Source organism: Phoca vitulina, unplaced genomic scaffold, assembly GCF_004348235.1.
Source record: "Phoca vitulina isolate PV1807 unplaced genomic scaffold, GSC_HSeal_1.0 scaffold11, whole genome shotgun sequence".
Classification (NCBI taxonomy): Eukaryota; Metazoa; Chordata; class Mammalia; order Carnivora; family Phocidae; genus Phoca; species Phoca vitulina.
Genome location: NW_022589714.1, coordinates 5815913 through 5834558, shown reverse-complemented (window position 1 = coordinate 5834558; position 18646 = coordinate 5815913). Strand labels below are relative to the sequence as shown.

Here is an 18646-nt window from a genome sequence, read left to right as displayed (position 1 = left end):
TGGTTCACAGACCATACCTGGATTCCTGAACTGGCTAAAAGAAAGTATTGTTTAAGAGAAAAAAGCATTTCCTTAACAGGAGGGATTTGGGTGAACATTAGAAAACACTCCCCACCTCAGAAAATTTAAAATACTTAATACATTTTAAAATTAATGTTTAAAACTAGTAATACAATTTGTAATTATAATAAATTAACATTATACATTAATCTGTTTAAAATATTTTCATTAAAATATTCTAAATTTTGGGGCGCCTGGGTGGCTCAGTCAGTTGGGCAGCTGCCTTCGGCTCGGGTCATGATCCTGGGGTCCAGGGATCGAGCCCCACGTCTGGCTCCCTGCTCAGTGGGGAGCCTGCTTCTCCCTCTCCCTCTGCCTGCCACTCTGCCTACTTGTGCTCTCTCTCTATCTCTCTGTCAAATAAATAAATGGAATCTTTAAAAAAAATTTTAAAAAAATAAAATAAAATAAAAAATAAAATATTCTAAATTTTTAAAATTTTTAATAAAAACTTTATGTTATAGGGCGCCTGGGTGGCTCAGTAGGTTAAGCATCTGCCTTTGCCTTGGGTAGTGATCCCAAGTTACTGGGATCGAGCCCTAAGTCGGGCTTCCTGCTCAGCAGGGAGCCTGCTCCCTTAGATTATTAGAATAATCTAAACAAATTCCTGCCAGAACGAGAAACAATGGTCTAGATGAATTCTAATTATTCTTGCCAGGTATAACCTTAAAACACAACTTTGGTTTGGTCTGTTTAGTTTTGTTTTGTTTTGTTTTGAAGATTTTATTTATCTGACAGAGAGAGACACAGCAAGAGAGGGAACACAAGCAGGGGAGTGGGAGAGGGAGAAGCAGGCTTCCCGCTAAGCAGGGAGCCCAACGCAGGGCTCGATCCCATGGCCCTGGGATCACAACCTGAGCCGAAGGCAGACGCCCAAAGACTGAGCCACCCAGGCGCTCCAGGTCTGTTTAGTTTATTCAAAGTGTTTCTGCCAATGAGTCACAATGTTTATGTCTTTAAAATGGAACACCAAGAGGGCGCCTGGGTGGCTCAGTTGGTTGAGTGACTGCCTTCAGCTCAGGTCATGATCCTGGAGTCCCGGGATCGAGTCCCGCATCGGGCTCCCTGCTCAGCGGGGCCTCTGCTTCTCCCTCTCCCGCTCCCCACTCTTGTGCTCTCTCTCTCTCTCTCATTCTCTCTCTCAAATAAATAAATAAAATCTTAAAAAATAAAATAAAATAAAATGGAACACCAAGAAATTAACAAAGTATAATGATCTCAAATAAAAAAACTGATTTTATTCATATTTATTTTGATTTTCCCAAGATCACTTCCCCCCTGCAAAAAAATTCTAAGCAACACAACATATGTTGTTGTGTTTAGCACTAAAATCGCATTTTAATACCTGACAAATTATATTTCTTAAATGAAAATTTATTCACATCATAGGTTAATCTCAAGTTTTAGTGTACTCCTATTATGATCAAGAATAACAATATACATATGTCATGGTATGCAAATACTGCTATGACATTTTCTGGACTATTTATACCTGCAGTCTGTTGCTTTAGGAGGCAAAATATAAGGAAAAAGTAGTTCAGTAAGTTTCCTTAAATAGTGTAATTCATCTCTTCGACTCCTCAAAGCCACATGAAGCTCTGGACCATATTCTTCTAAAGCAGCTTGCTGTAAAAACTCTGTATTTTCTACTATAAATAGAAATAAAAAAATAAATATTGAAAGAAGTTAAGCAACATTAAATAACTTCAGTCATTTCCACTAACAAACAAAACCATTTATACAGTCATTCCTTTTCTAGCCCTCCCTTCTTTCCAACATGTATTCTACTGGGAAATTTTTCACAAAAAGGATATAAAAAGAACAATTTTCCTCCTTGCCATAAGTTTTTTAATTTTGCAAAAAATTGATAAAAAGACCTTTTCCCATGGCAAACAAGAATTTTAACTCATATCACTACCTTACAAATGATATTAAACAAAAGCAAATATTTATTTTAAAAAGTGGAAAAAACCACAGAAAACTTCTAGCACATCCAAAGGCATTGTTATCAAATGCTATACCTTGTTCATCCTCTGCAAATACACACACACACACACACACACACACACACACACACAAAGTCTGTTAAAACTCTTTGTTGTCTGCCAGCAAATTAGACAATCTGGAAGAAATGGATGCATTCCTAGAGATGTATAAACTACCAAAACTGAACCAGGAAGAAATAGAAAACCTGAACAGACCTATAACCACTAAGGAAATTGAAGCAGTCATCAAAAATCTCCAGCAAACAAGAGCCCAGGGCCAGATGGCTTCCCAGGGGAATTCTACCAAACATTTAAAGAAGAATTAATACCTACTCTTCTGAAACTGTTTGAAAAAATAGAAATGGAAGGAAAACTTCCAAACTCATTTTATGAGGCCAGAATTACCTTGATCCCAAAACCAGACAAAGACCCCACCAAAAAGGAGAATTACAGACCAATATCCCTGATGAACATAGATGAAAAAATTCTCACTAAAATACTAGCCAATAGGATCCAACAGTACATTAAAAAGATTATTCACCACTACCAAGTGGGATTTATTCCTGAGCTGCAAGGTTGGTTCAACATCCGCAAATCAAGCAATGTGATACAATACATTAATAAAAGAAAGAACAACAACCATATGATACTCTCAATGATGCAGAAAAAGCATTCGAGGGGCGACTGGGTGGCTCAGTTTTTAAGCGTCTGCCTTCGGCTCAGGTCATGATCCCAGGTTCCTGGGGTCAAGCCCCATATTGGGCTCCCTGCTCAGCAGGAAGCCTGCTTCTCCCTCTCCCACTCCCCATGCTTGTGTTCCCTCTCTTGCTGTGTTTCTCTCTGTCAAATAAATAAATAAAATTATTAAAAAAAACAAAAAAGAAAAAGAAAAAGCACTTGACAAAATACAGCATCCTTTCTTGATTAAAACTCCTCACAGTGTAGGGATAGAGGGTACATACCTCAGTATCATAAAAGCCATCCATGAAAAACTCACAGTGAGTATCATTCTCAATGGGGAAAAACTGACAGCTTTCCCCCTAAGGTCAGGAACTCGGCAGGGATGTCCACTACCACCACTGCTATTCAACATAGTATTAGAAGTCCTAGCCTCGGCAATTAGACAACAAAAAGAAATAAAAGGGATCAGAATCGGCAAAGAAGAAGTCAAACTCTCATTTTTTGCCGATGATATGATTCTTTACGTGGAAAACCCAAAAACTCCACCCCAAAACTGCTAGAACTCATACAGGAATTCAGTAAAGAGGCAGGATATAAAATCAATGCACAGAAATCAGTGGCATTTCTATACACCAACCAGAGAGAAGAAAGAGAAATTAAGGAGTCGATCCCATTAACAACTGCACCCAAAACCATAAGATACCTAGGAATAAATCTAACAAAAGAGGCAAAGAATCTGTACTCAGAAAACTACAGAATACTCATGAAAGAAATTGGGGAAGACACAAAGAAATGGAAAAACGTTCCATGCTCATGGATTGGAAGAACAAATATTGTGAAAATGTCTATGCTACCTAGAGCAATCAACACATTTAATGCAATCCCTATCAAAATGCCATCAACTTTTTTCAAAGAAATGGAACAAATAAACCTAAAATTTTTATGGAACCAGAAAAGACCCCAAATAGCCTGAGGAATGTTGAAAAAGAAAAGCGAAGCTGGTGGTATCACAATTCCAGACTTCAAGCTCTATTACAAAGCTGTCATCAAGACAGTATGGTACTGGCACAAAAACAGACACACAGATCAATGGAACAGAATAGAGAGCCCAGAAATGGACCCTCAACTCTATGTTAAACTAATCTTCGACAAAGCAGGAAAGAAGATCCAATGGAAAAACGACAGTCTCTTCAACAAATGGTGTTGGGAAAACTGGACAGCACATGCAGAATGAAACTGGACCATTCCCTTACACCAGAAATAAAAATAGCCTCAAAATCGATGAAAGACCTAAATGTGAGACAGGAATCCATCAAAATCCTTGAGGAGAACACAGGCAGCAACCTCTTTGACCTCAGCCGCAGCAACTTCTTCCTAGAAACATCGCCAAAGGCAAGGGAAGCAAGGGCAAAAATGAACTATTGGGACTTCATCAAGATAAAAAGCTTTTGCACAGCAAAGGAAACAGTCAACAAAACCAAAAGACAACTGACAGAATGGGAGTAGATATTTGCAAATGACATTTCAGATAAAGGACTAGTATCCAAAACCTTATTATAAAGAACTTATCAAACTCAACACCCAGAGAACAAATAATCCAATCAAGAAATGGGCAGAAGACATGAACAGACATTTCTGCAAAGAAGACATCCAAATGGCCAATAGACACATGAAAAAGTGTTCGTCACTGGGCATCAGGGAAATACAAATCAAAACCTCAATGAGGTACCACCTCGTACCAGTCAGAATGGCTAAAATTAATAAGTCAGGAAACGACAGATGTTGGCGAGGAAGTAGAGAAAGGGGAACCCTCCTACACTGCTGGTGGGAATGCAAGCCGGTGCAGCCACTCTGGAAAACAGTATGGAGGTACCTCAAAAAGTTGAAAATAGAGCTACCCTACAACCCAGCAATTGCACTACTGGGTATTTACCCCAAGGATACAAATGTAGTGATCCGAAGGGGCACATGCACCCTAATGGTTATAGCAGCAATATCCACAATAACCAAACTATGGAAAGAGCCTAGATGTCCATCAACAGACAAATGGATAAAGAAGATGTGGTGTGTATATACATACATACACACACACACTGGAATATTATGCAGCCATCAAAAAATGAAATCTTGCCATCTGCAACGACGTGGATGGAACTAGGTGGTATTATGCTAAACGAAGTAAGTCAATCAGAGAAAGACAATTATCATATGATCTCACTGATATGAGGAATTTGAGAAACAAGACAGAAGATCATAGGGGAAGGGAGGGAAAAATGAAAAAGGATGAAACCATAAAGGGAGACAAACAATAAGAGAGACTCTTAATCTCAGGAAACAAACTGAGGGTTGCTGGAGTGGAGGACGGGGAGGGATGGGGTGGCTGGGTGATGGACACTGGGGAGGGTATGTGCTATGGTGAGCGCTGTGAATTGTGTAAGACTGATGAATCACAGACCTGCACCCCTGAAACAAATAATACATTATATGTTAATATAAATAAATAAATAAATAAAACTCTTTGTTATCTCTGCTTTCACATCTAAATCATTCAGGTAACCTTTTAAAGCACTGGCTTCCTTTGTTAAGTTCTGTGTCTTCTGCTCAAGAGTATAGGATATAATAGGTACAGAACTGTGTAAAATAGAAGTCCATGAACAGATAAATTACTTAATGAATATTAAGTGGTGATAAAACTTATATTAACAGAAAGTTTTCTTAAAAGGCCAAGTACTAAACTAATATTTTAGAGAAAGAGAGCAAGTGCGGGGGGGGGCGGGGGGGGTCATAGGGAAAGCAAATCTTAAGCAGACTCTGTGCTGAGTGTGGAGCCTGACACCAGGCTGGATCTCATGACCCCAAGATCATGACCTAAGCCGAAATCAAAGAGTCGGAAGCTTAACTGAGTCACCCAGGCATCCCGAACTAATATTTTAACTTAAAGGTAATAATATTGTCATTACAGACCTCAAAAGACAAGGAGGAAAACAAGTTATGCTTTCCCTTATTTGCACTCTGTGCCAGGTTTTAAAATCATGGAGTCTATGAAAGGAATCTAAACTCTAATTCAGTGGCATTTATTTTTAACTATTTTCTTCTATTTTTATTCAAAGAGAATGCAAGCACATTTACCAAAAAAAGCCAATATATGCATTCTAATAGTGTGAGTACTAAGAAGGTAAATGAAGGCTATCTGTGCCTGAGGTACAAAAGAAGGCCTGGCAAAGATGGATGTAGTTATTACAAGAAATGCATTTTATTTCATAATTATGCAATTATTTACTAAGCATTTTTCTCCAAGAATTTGGGGCACAGATTATTTAAAAATGTATGTCATAAGCCAGAATTTAAAATGAGACTAAGCCATGCTAAATTCCAGCTCTACTTAACAAACTGATCTTGAACAAATGATATAATGCCTATGAGCCTCAGTTCCCACATTACAGTTAAGCAATTATAAACAATGAAAAGTCATCATGCAAAATGTGTAAGGAATTATAACGTTCAACGTGATTAAGCATTCACACATAATATATAAATTAAAACACCAGATCGGAATCTATTTAACATGTCAGACATGAGAGTTTTTTGTAGTTCTAGATAATGAGAAAATAAAGAAATCAGGCAAAAGATAAAAAGAATACAGGGAGGAAAATCTTAATTGGGAATATAAGCAAAATATAGATGCTGGAAAACAGAGCATGGATTAATCCCCACTAATCATCAGTCCATCTACTGCCTTATCAGTTAGCAGTTTTCAGACCAAAACAGGAAAGGTCTCCAGAATCCATGACAAAGAGATGCCTTCAGGATGAAAGACTGGACAGTAAGGTCCTTCTGCACAATTTATTACTGAATTCAAGTTAAGCCAATGCTTCTAAAGTATATATATTCAGTATTTCTAAAGGGCCATGAGAGTACACACATAGACAGAAAACATCTATATAATCCCTATTCTCAAGAGACAGATTACAGAGAAAACACTGAGAGAGTAAAAGGAATCTGAATGAAGAGATGAACCTTTAATTACTTTCTGAGTTATGCACAATGGTGGGGCCAAAGAATTTTGAAAACAAATCTATGCATTAAAGAAATGAAAATTCAAAAATCTGATAACCTTTTTTACAAGTCTATCTAATTCACTGTCATAATACTTAGAATATCAGGACCTTTGAATAAAGTAAAAGTCCTTCTAATCTCAGGCCTTTTAATTCTATGAATCTCATTAACTACAGTGTTATTAATTAATCGAATCTAGCATTTTACAGTGATTTTATAATTGGGAATCATTTTTTGCATTAATAGTAGCAAATTAGCAAACCCTCCCTTGTAAAGACTCAATAATAAATTTCAAACTGGTTTGTGTGTGGGTGTGCATATATATATAACACCACTCTCTTAGAAATAAAATAATTTGGGAATTTTATTAAACTGATTAATTCAACTAAAAATAAAAAGATGTCTCCTTTACTTATAGCCTGCATTCAAAGTGTTTGTCTTTTGAACAAAAACTATATTAAAAATACTTCTCCCACATAAAAACCTGCACACAAATGTTTACAGCAGCTTTACTCATAACTGCCAAAACTTGGAAGCAAGCAAGATGTACTTCAATAGGTGAATGGATAAATAAACTGTGGCACATTCATACACTGGAATATAAATGAGCAGTAAAAAGAAATGAGCTATCGAGCCATGAAAAGACATGGAGGAGCCTTAAATCCATATTTTTAAATAAAAGAAGCCAGTCTGAAAAGGTTACAGTATGATTCCAACTATATCACATTCTAGAAATGGCAAAACTGTGCAGACAATAAAAAGATCAATGGTTACCAGAGGTTCATGAAGGAAAGAGGGAGAGATGTCTGTGTGAAACACAGGGTTGTTTTTTTTTTAAGATTTTATTTATTTATTTGAGAGAGAGAGAGAGCACAAGTAGGCAGAGCAGCAGGGAGAGGGAGAGGGAGAAGCAGGCTCCCCACTGAGCAAGGAGCCAGATGAGGAACTCAATCCCAGGACCCCAGGATCATGACCCGAGCCAAAGGCAGATACTTAACCAACTGAGCCACCCAGGCCTCTGGAAATAAGGGGATTTTTAAGACAGTGAAACTATTCAGTAATGGTGGATACATGGCATTAAGCATTTGTCAAAACCCACATAATGTACAATACAAAGAGTAAACCCTAATGAAAACTGTGGACTTTAGTTAATAATAATGTATCAATATTGGTATATCAATAGTAACAAATGTACCAACTAATACAAGATGTTAATAGGGGAAAAGAGAGAGAGCTATGGGCACTCTCTATACTTTCTCAATTTTTGTATAAACTTAAAACTGCTCTAAAAAATAAAATTTACTGGGGCACCTGGCTGGCTCAGCCAGTGGATTATGTGACTCTTGATTTCCAGGTTGTGAGTTTGAGCCCTATGTTGTGTGTAGAGATTATTTAAAAATAAAATCTTTAAAAATAGTAATAATAATAATAGGGTGCCTGGGTAGCTCAATCGGTTAAGTGTCTGCCTTCAACTCAGGTCATGATCCCAGGGTCCAGGGATCAAGTCCTGCATCGGGCTCCCTGCTCATCTGGGATTCTGCTTCTCCCTCTACTCCTCACCCCTGCTCTGATCTCTCTCTCTCTCTCACTGTCTCTCTCTCTCAAATAAATAAATAAAATCTTTAAAAAATAATAATAATAATAAATAGGGCGCCTGGGTGGCTCAGTCGGTTAAGCGACTGCCTTCGGCTCAGGTCGTGATCCCGGGGTCCTGGGATTGAGCCCCGCATCGGGCTCCCTGCTCTGCGGGGAGCCTGCTTCTCCCTCTCCCACTCCCCCTGCTTGTGTTCCCTCTCTCGCTGTGTCTCTCTCTGTCAAATAAATAAATAAAAACTTAAAAAAAAAAAAAAATAATAATAATAATAATAATAATAATAAATAAATTTACTAATAAAAAAACCCACTTTTCCTATTTTTTTCTTCCTGATAGTAAAGTAGCCTTGACAAAATGGCTACAAGATAATTGCTATCTTCTGATTTGTTTTTGCCAGTGACAGGACACTGATTTTTAAGTTAATTTTTTTATTCAACAATTAATTTACACATATTCAAACTCTTCTACTTTAGTACTATGTTGAAAGTAACTATTTTTTTTTTTTTTAAGATTTTATTTGACAGAAAGAGGCAGCGAGAGAGGGAACACAAGCAGGGGGAGTGGAGGAAGGAGAAGCAGGCTTCCCGCCGAGCAGGGAGCCCAATGCGGGGCTTGATCCCAGGACCCTGGGATCATGACCTGAGGCGAAGGCAGATGCTTAACAACTGAGCCACCCAGGCACCCCGAAATTAACTATTTTTAGTTGTTGTAATATTATAAGATGAACACAGAAAAAAATTTTAAATATATATATAATTTGAAATGCTTCTCAAAACTGAGAAATTATTCATACCAAGAAACAAAGTAATAATTTGATTTTTACTTCAACTCTGCCTAGAACATAATTTCCCCCAAATGAATTGCTTATATTAACTGATATCATGAGGGAGGGAAAATTGGTTCTGTACTCAAATGAATTTCGGATGTGGGAAGTTAAAAACTATTTAAATAGTTAAAGCCATTTCTTTGCTGTAGGACTACTCAGAGATTTTGGTATGGTGGTATTGGCTGGGAATTTCCATAAGGGGAATATAATGTGTAGTAATTACCAGAAAATATGACCATGAAACCTCTTCTACACAGTTACTACATGGAGTAGTATGCAGCATTGACAAAGAATACCAAAAGCATTTGGGAAAGCACTCACAAAGAATACCAAATGCAAACATAAGAAAAATCAGTTTTGCAAAGAACCAAGTATAGAGCACAGAAGTAATTTTGTTAAAAAAAAAAAAAAAATTCAGTTTGATCTAAGAGCAAGAAAAATCCGGATTTCATTCATTCAATCATAAAACATTTGCTGAATGTATGCTATGTGCAAATCATGACAGTATAAAGGCCAGGACATTCACAAAAAACTGCAAATAGGTGATCCCAGCCAACACGTAATACATAGTGAAAGACAAGAGTAAATCAAAATATTTGACTAGAGAGTCTTTAAATATACAATTTAGACTCTAAGAGTCACTAAATTTTTTTTAGTAGAGAGATAACATGAGAATTGTGGTAGTGTGAAATTAACATGGTAGCAATATATAGGATGGGCTGGAATAGGTCAAAACTATTGAAATCATTAAGAGAAAGGGGGAAGAGATTGAGAGATACTTCAGAGGGAATAATAAAGGCAACAGACTATCATCCAAAAGAAGATGAAAGTCCTCAATAGTATATCTAAAAGTTAACTATCTTTTAATTTTCATAGATTCCTGAGTTTCTACAATCACTTATACAATAAACAAAGTATTAAAAAAGGATTTTGGTTTAAAGGAATACTTTCACAGCATTTGTGAATATCAGTTAATGCATCAGTAATCATACATAGGTATTTAAGGTGAAAGTTGGTATATAAAAATCACTCAAACTTTGTAGTAGAAAACTGTATTACCTTTCTGACTGGCTTTAACTATCACCTCTATATGCTTCATTGCTGCTTTTAATAGTTTCTTGGTTATAATAGATGGAATATCCACCTAGAAAAATTCAACATTAAAATAAAACTTTTAAAACAATTATCAATGAGTTACAATGGCAGGAGCACTCTATTTAAGATACTGGAACACATGATCTTAAAAATTAGAGGTATTATTTAGAATCTTTCAAAAATATAATTTAAAAGCGCTTTATATTCTTGGATCATACTAACTACAACTTTAGACAGTTCCTCTATCACACTAAAGAAAATATATCTTAATATGCATGCACTATGTATACTAAATTTTCCCACAAAATAGTATCTTTATTCTTGATTTCTTTAATATTTTTCTTTTAAACATATTCAAAGAAAAATCTCAAGTAACTTAACACTTCGGGGCCATAAATTTCTGTTTATTAAGGTTACTTAAAGATTAAGTATTTTTATTCAGCTTACAAGATAAATCTTGGTTTTAAGCTATATAGAAGCATTCTACTTTGAAATGATATTCAATTTCATGATTCCCCACAGACATTTTTCAGCTTAAAGGCTAGAAACTGTAATGACTATGGTAGGTTAGTGATGCAGGACTGAAGGCTTATATGTACACACATGAGAGAGACAACAAAATAACTAAAATTAAATTGCAAATAAAATGAATCACCAAAAAGCATGTTTACTGGACTTCAACAGGCTTATCTTCTACCACAAAACTCAACATATTTTCCCTTTATCAAAGGCATGAAAAAATTGCATCACAGCAAAGTTTTGTATTAATGTTTCAATTATTTTTAATTTCCATATTAAGGAAGGGGGGAATCACAGGCTAATAAATCTAATAAGTATGATGGATCATAAACCCCCAATTTTTAGTGATTTACCAGTAAAACCCAGAGCAGTTTACAGGTATCTTTTAGCTATGTAGGATCAAACATACTCAGTAAGTGGGAATATTTTTGTTAGTAGTATACCTTGTTGCAAAATAACATTACTCTTTATTTCTCTCTGGCTTCTTGTCCTCAATGACTATAGGTTGCTGTAATATTTATCAAATAAACAGGATGTTTTCATTTACAAACATTTTATAAAATCTTGTCTTCTGAGAATACTCATGAAAATTTTCCTTTTTAAGTTCCATTTTAGAGACTTCAGGTCAGAATCAAAATGGTAAAATAATGGGCTCATCACTAAACTTTAATTTAAAAAAAAACAAAAAAAAACCCACTGTGGATGATTCTTTGTTTTCATTATCCCCAAACTGCCAATTTATATTATTTAGGCAATGGTATCAGGGACAGAACATTGTACTAAGATGACCAGGCATAATCGTTGGCCCATTGACTACTACTTCTGACACTTTGACAAAGGTACTTTCTATAAAATGGGTATGATAATGATCCACTTATCTGCTGGGACAGTGATGCAGATAAAATGAAAAGAAAGGATAGAAAGTTTAACCATCCAGAAAACAGAAGAAAATATTTGCAAATCATATGTATGAACTCTTATAACTCAATAATACATAGACAACCCAGTTAAAAAATAGGCAAAGAATCTGAATAGACATCACTCCAAAAAAAAGATATACAAATGGCCAATAAGCAAATGAAAAGATGTTCAATGTCATAAGTCATCAGGGAAATGCAAATCAAAGCCACAATGAGACCACTTCACATCCATTAGGCATGGTTGGAATAAAAAAACGAGATAATAACTAGTTCTGGCAAGGATAGAGAGAAATCAGAACCCTCATATACTACTGATGGGAATGTAAAAATGGTGCAGCCACTTTGAAGAGTCTGGCCGTTAATCAAAAACTTAAATAGAGTTACCATTTGACTCAACAATTATACTCTTAAGTATATACGCAAGAAAAATGAAAACATATATCCCTACAACCATCAAAAACACTTGTACACAAATGCTATGGCAGCATTATCCATAATAGCAAAAAAGTGGAAATAATCCAAATGTCCATCAACTGATGGATGAATAAACAAAATATGGCATATCCACACACAATGGAATATTATTTAGACATAAAAAAAGAAAGAAGTACTGATACATGCTACATCATAACATGGATGAACTTTGGAAACATTATGCCAAGTCAAAATAACCAATCAGAACAGGCCACATATTACATGATTCCATTTATATGAAATGTCCAGAATAAACAAATCTATAGAGACAGAAAGTAGACTGGCTATTGGCTGGATCTAAGAAGATGAGAGAACAAGGGTTTATGGCTAAAGGGTATGAGGTCTCTTTGTGGGTGATAAAAATGTTATAAAATTGTGGTGATGGCTGTGTAAATCCAGAAATATGCTAAAAACCATTGAATTATACACTTTAAATAGGTGAACTATCTGGTATACAAAGTAGACCTCAATAAAGCTGTTACCAAAAAATACATATAACGCAATCCAAGTATGAAGTACTATGATTTTAAAATCACTAGGCTATCGCAAAGCCTAACAGAGCAGAGCTATTCTACTAAGTAATACCTATAAATTTATTGTAATGAGTCAGCTTTTTGATCATTTTATTGGACTTTAAGTTGTAATTTAAGTGGCTTATCATCAACCAATTGATATTTTTACCAAATCTTTTATTCCAGTTAAATAGTCTATACAGCTGCCTGAGACCTTTATTAAACAAGATGAATAATTTTATCAACTTGTTTCTATTTATAAAATGGTAAAAAAAACTCCTACCAAAAAAAAAAAAAAGGTGCACAGAAAGAACCAAAAATCAGCATCAACCCACCATGAAAGTAAGAGTTAACAGTGATAAGGATATATATGTGCCATTAATATACATATTAACAAGCTTTAATATGTGAGCTTTGTTTTCAATGTGGAAAAATACCACATATATTATTTTCCAGCCTCTTCCACTTGATTATGTAAGAAAAATAATTCCTCATGTAAATAAGTACTATTCTATAAAATGATTTTTCATAGCTGCACAGAATTCTGTAATTGGCATATACTATATATATATATATATATATATATATTTTTTGTGTACCTTTTTTTTTTTTTTTAAGATTTTCTTTATTTACTTGAGAGAATGAGAGAGAGAGAGACAGAGAGAGCACATGAGAGGGGGAGGGTCAGAGGGAGAAGACTTGCGGAGAAGCGTTGCGGAGGGGCGCACAACCCAGGACGCTGCAGTTTATAGCAGCACGGACAGAAACGGAGATGGTGTGGCCTGGAGAGCTCACTGAAGAACAGACTGCAGTCTCTCTGCTCTGAGGCAGAGGGTTGGAAATGGTCTCTTCTGCTCTGACTCGCAGAACAGACACGGAAAGCCAGAAGAGAACAAAAGCCCCAAAAACTGATTCCCGCTGAGCCCATCCCCCGCCACAGGGGCGCAGGGAAACTCCGCCCGAACAGGGTTGTCTGAGTAACAGCGCGGCAGGCCCCTCCCGCAGAAGACAGGCTGGGAAAACAAGAGGCCAGCAACCCTAAGGTCCCAAGAATACAGGTGCATCTTGCTTGGGTTCTGGTCAATAATTTCGACTCTATACATTCCTTCAAACACCCATCAACAGAATGACTAGGAGGAGGAGCCCCCAAAATAGAAAAGACTCAGAGATTATGACTTATGCTGCAGATTTACAAATGGATGCAGATATAACCAAGATATCGGAGATGGAACTCAGGCTAGCAATTGTGAAAACAATGGCTAGAATGGAGAAATCAATTAATGGCAACATAGAGTTTCTAAGGGCAGATATGAAAGCTGAATTGGCAGAATTTAAAAATGCTATAAATGAGATCCAATCCAATCTAGATAATCTAACAGCTAGGGTAAGTGAGGCAGAAGAACGAATAAGCGACCTGGAAGACAATATAATAGATAAAAAGGGAAAAGAGGACGCCAGGGAAAAACAACTCAGAAGCCACGAAAATAGAATCAGAGAAATAAGTGACACCATGAAGCATTCCAATGTCAGAATAATTGGAATCCCGGAGGGAGTGGAGAGAGAGAGGACTAGAAGATGTATTTGAGCAAATCACAGCTCAGAACTTCCCTAATCTGGGGAATGAAACAAACATTCACGTCCTAGAGGCAGAGAGGACCCCTCCCAAGATCAAGGAAAACAGAGCAACACCCCGGCATGTAATAGTAAAACTTGCAAATCTTAGAACCAAGGAAACCATCTTAAGGGCAGTTAGGGGGAAGAGATTCCTTATGTACAGAGGGAGGAACATCAGAATAACGTCAGACCTATCCACAGAGTCCTGGCAAGCCAGAAAGGCCCGGCAAGACATATTCAGGGTACTAAATGAGAAGAACATGCAGCCAAGAATACTTTATCCGGCAAGGCTTTCATTTACAATGGATGGAGAGATGCAGAGCTTCCACGACCGGCAGAAGCTGAAAGAATATGTGACCACTAAGCCGGCCGTGCAAGAACTATTAAGGGGGGTTCTATAAAAGGAGAAAGACCCCAAGAGTGATATACAACAGAAATTTACAGGGACAATCTATAAAAACAACGTCTTCACAGACAACATGATGACAATTAATTCATATCTTTCAATAATCACTCTCAACGGGAATGGCATAAACGCTCCCATAAAACGGCACAGGGTTGCAGATTGGATAAAAAGACAGGACCCATCCATATGCTGCCTACAAGAGACTCATTTTGAACCTAAAGATACATCCAGACTGAAAGTGAAGGGATGGAGATCCATCTTCCATGCCAGCGGACCTCAAAAGAAAGCTGGGGTAGCAATTCTTATATCAGACAAAGTAGATTTTAAACTAAAGTCTGTAATTAGAGACACTGAAGGACACTCTATCATTCTTAAAGGGTCTATCCAACAAGAAGATCTAACAATTGTAAATATTTATGCCCCCAACATGGGAGCAGCCATCTACATAACCCAACTGTTAACCAAAATAAAGAGTCATATTGATAACAATACATTAATTGTAGGAGACCTCAATACTCCACTCTCAGCAATGGACAGATCATCTAAGCAAAAAATCAACAAGGAAACAAGAGCTTTGAATGATACATTGGACCAGATGGACCTCATAGATATTTACAGAACATTCCACCCTAAAACAACAGAATACTCATTCTTCTAGAGCGCACATGGAACTTTCTCCAGAATAGACCATATACTGGGTCACAATTCAGGTCTCAACCGATACCAAAAGACGGAGATTATTCCCTGCATATTCTCAGACCACAATGCTCTAAAACTGGAACTCAATCACAAGAAAAAATTTGGCAGAAATTCAAACACTTGGAAGCTAAAGACCACTCTGCTCAAGAATGTTTGGGTCAACCAGGAAATCAAAGAAGAACTTAAACAATTCATGGAAATCAATGAGAAAGAAAACACATTGGTCCAAAACCTATGGGATACTGCAAAGGCGGTCCTAAGGGGGAAATACATAGCCATCCAAGCCTCACTCAAAAAATAGAAAAATCCCAAATTCACCAACTAACTCTACACCTTAAAGAACTAGAGAAAAAGCAACAAACGACGCCTAAGCCATGCATTAGAAGACAATTAAAATTAGAGCAGACATCAATGAATTAGAAACCAGAAACACAGTAGATCAGATCAATGAAACCAGAAGTTGGTTCTTTGAAAGAATAAGATCGATAAACCACTGGCCAGATTTATCCAAAAGAAAAGAGAAAGGACCCAAATTAATAAAATTATGAACGAAAGGAGAGAAATCACGACTAACACCAAGAAAATAGAAACAATTATTAGAAATTATTATCAACAACTATATGCCAATAAATTGAGCAATCTGGATGAAATGAAGGCCTTCCTGGAAAGCTATAAGCTGCCAAGACTGAAAGAGGAAGAAATTGACAACCTGAATAGGCCAATAACCAGTAACGAGATTGAAGCAGTGATCAAAAACCTCCCAAAAAACAAGAGTCCAGGGCCTGATGGATTCCCTGGGGAATTCTACCAAACATTCAAAGAAGAAATAATACCTATTCTACTGAAGCTGTTTCAAAAAATAGAAACAGAAGGAAAACTTCCAAACTCATTCTATGAGGCCAGCATTACCTTAATCCCCAAACCAGGCAAAGACCCCATCAAAGAGGAGAATTTCAGACCAATATCCCTGATGAATATGGATTCCAAAATCCTCAACAAATCCTAGCTAATAGGATCCAACAATACATTAAAAGGATCATCCACCACGACCAAGTGGGATTTATCCCCAGGATGCAAGGTTGGTTCAACATTCATAAATCAATCAATGTGATAGAACACATTAATAAGAGGAGGGAGAAGAACCATATGGTCCTCTCAATTGATGCAGAAAAAGCACTGGACAAAATACAACATCGTTTCCTGATTGAAACTCTTCAGAGTATAGGGATCGAGGGAACATTCCTCAAGTTCATAAAATCCATCTATGAAAAACCCACAGCGAATATCATCTTCAATGGGGAAAAGCTGAGAGCCTTTCCCTTAAGATCAGGAACACGTCAAGGATGCCCACTCTCGCCACTATTGTTCAACATAGTATTAGAAGTCCTAGCAACAGCAATCAGACAACAAAAAGAAATAAAAGGTATTCAAATTGGCAAAGAAGAAGTCAAACTCTCTCTTTTCGCAGACGACATGATATTTTATGTGGAAAACCCAAAAGACTCCACCCCCAAATTACTAGAACTCATCCAGCAATTCGGTAATGTGGCAGGATACAAAATCAATGCATAGAAATCAGTTGCTTTCTTATACACTAACAACGCAACTGTAGAAAGAGAAATTAGAGAAACGATTCCATTTACAATAGCACCAAAACCATAAGATACCTCGGAATAAACCTAACCAAAGAGGTAAAGGATCTATACTCTAAGAACTACAAAAGACTCATGAAAGAAATTGAAGAAGACACAAAAAGATGGAAAAATATTCCATGCTCATGGATCAGAAGAATAAACGTTGTTAAAATGTCTATGCTACCCAGAACAATCTATACCTTCAATGCCATCCCGATCAAAATTCCAATGACATGTTTCAAAGTGCTGGAACAAACAATCCTAAAATTTGTATGGAATCAGAAAAGACCCCGAATCGCCAAGGAAATGTTGAAAAAGAAAAACAAAGCTGGGGGCATCACGTTGCCCGATTTCAAGCTATACTACAAAGCTGTGATCACCAAGACAGCATGGTACTGGCACAAAAACAGACATACAGACCAATGGAACAGAATAGAGAACCCAGATATGGACCCTCAACTCTATGGTCAAATAATCTTTGACAAAGCAGGAAAAAACATGCAATGGAAAAAAGACAGTCTCTTCAATAAATGGTGCTGGGAAAATTGGACAGCCACATGCACAAGAATGAAACTCAACCATTCTCTAACACCACTCACAAAGATAAACTCAAAGTGGATGAAAGACCTCAATGTGAGACAGGAATCCATCCAAATCCTAGAGGAGAACATAGGCAGTAACCTCTTTGACATGGGCCACAGCAACTTCTTTCAAGATACATCTCCAAAAGCTAGTGAAACAAAAGCAAAAATGAACTTTTGGGACTTCATCAAGATAAAAAGCTTCTGCACAGCAAAGGAAACAGTCAACAAAACAAAGAGGCAACCCACAGAATGGGAGAAGATATTTGCAAATGACACTACAGATAAAGGGCTGGTATCCAAGATCTAGAAAGAACTTCTCAAACTCAACACCCAAAAACAATCAAGTCAAAAAGTGGGTAGAAGAAATGAAGAGACACTTCTCTGAAGAAGACATACAAATGGCTAACAGACACATGAAAAAATGCTCATCATCATTAGCCATCAGGGAAATCCAAATCAAAACCACATTGAGATACCACCTTACACCAGTCAGAATGGCAAAAATGGACAGGGAAAGAAACAACAAATGTTGGAGAGGTTGTGGAGAAAGGGGAACCCTCTTACACTGTTGGTGGGAATGCAAGTTGGTAAAGCCACTTTGGAAAACACTGCGGAGGTTCCTCAAAAATTTAAAAATAGAGCTACCCTATGACCCAGCAATTGCACTACTGGATATTTACCCCAAAGACACAGATGTAGTGAAAAGAAGGGCCATATGCACCCCAATGTTCATAGCAGCAATGTCCACAATAGCCAAACTGTGGAAAGAGCTGAGATGCCCTTCAACAGATGAATGGATAAAGATGTGGTCCATATATACAGTGGAATATTACTCAGCCATCAGAAAGGATGAATACCCAACTTTTACATCAACATGGATGGGACTGGAGGAGATTATGCTAAGTGAAATGAGTCAAGCAGAGAAAGTCAATTATCATACGGTTTCACTTATTTGTGGAACATAAGGAATAGCATGGAGGACATTAG

At 36.9% G+C, this 18646-nt stretch overlaps 1 protein-coding gene across 6 annotated transcripts in view; it reads right to left on the bottom strand.

The window, feature by feature from the left end:
• SNX14 (sorting nexin 14) overlaps positions 1–18646 on the bottom strand; it is an 89290-nt gene that overhangs the window by 46142 nt on the left and 24502 nt on the right. For 5 of the 6 annotated variants that reach the window (XM_032409331.1, XM_032409334.1, XM_032409332.1 and 2 more), the window contains exons 7-8: positions 10262–10346; positions 1553–1709 (exon numbers count right to left, since the gene is read on the bottom strand). In XM_032409331.1, the coding sequence (XP_032265222.1) occupies positions 1553–1709; positions 10262–10346 (242 nt within the window). The remainder of the gene's footprint in view (positions 1–1552; positions 1710–10261; positions 10347–18646) is intronic. The other variant, XM_032409333.1, reaches the window with a different exon arrangement.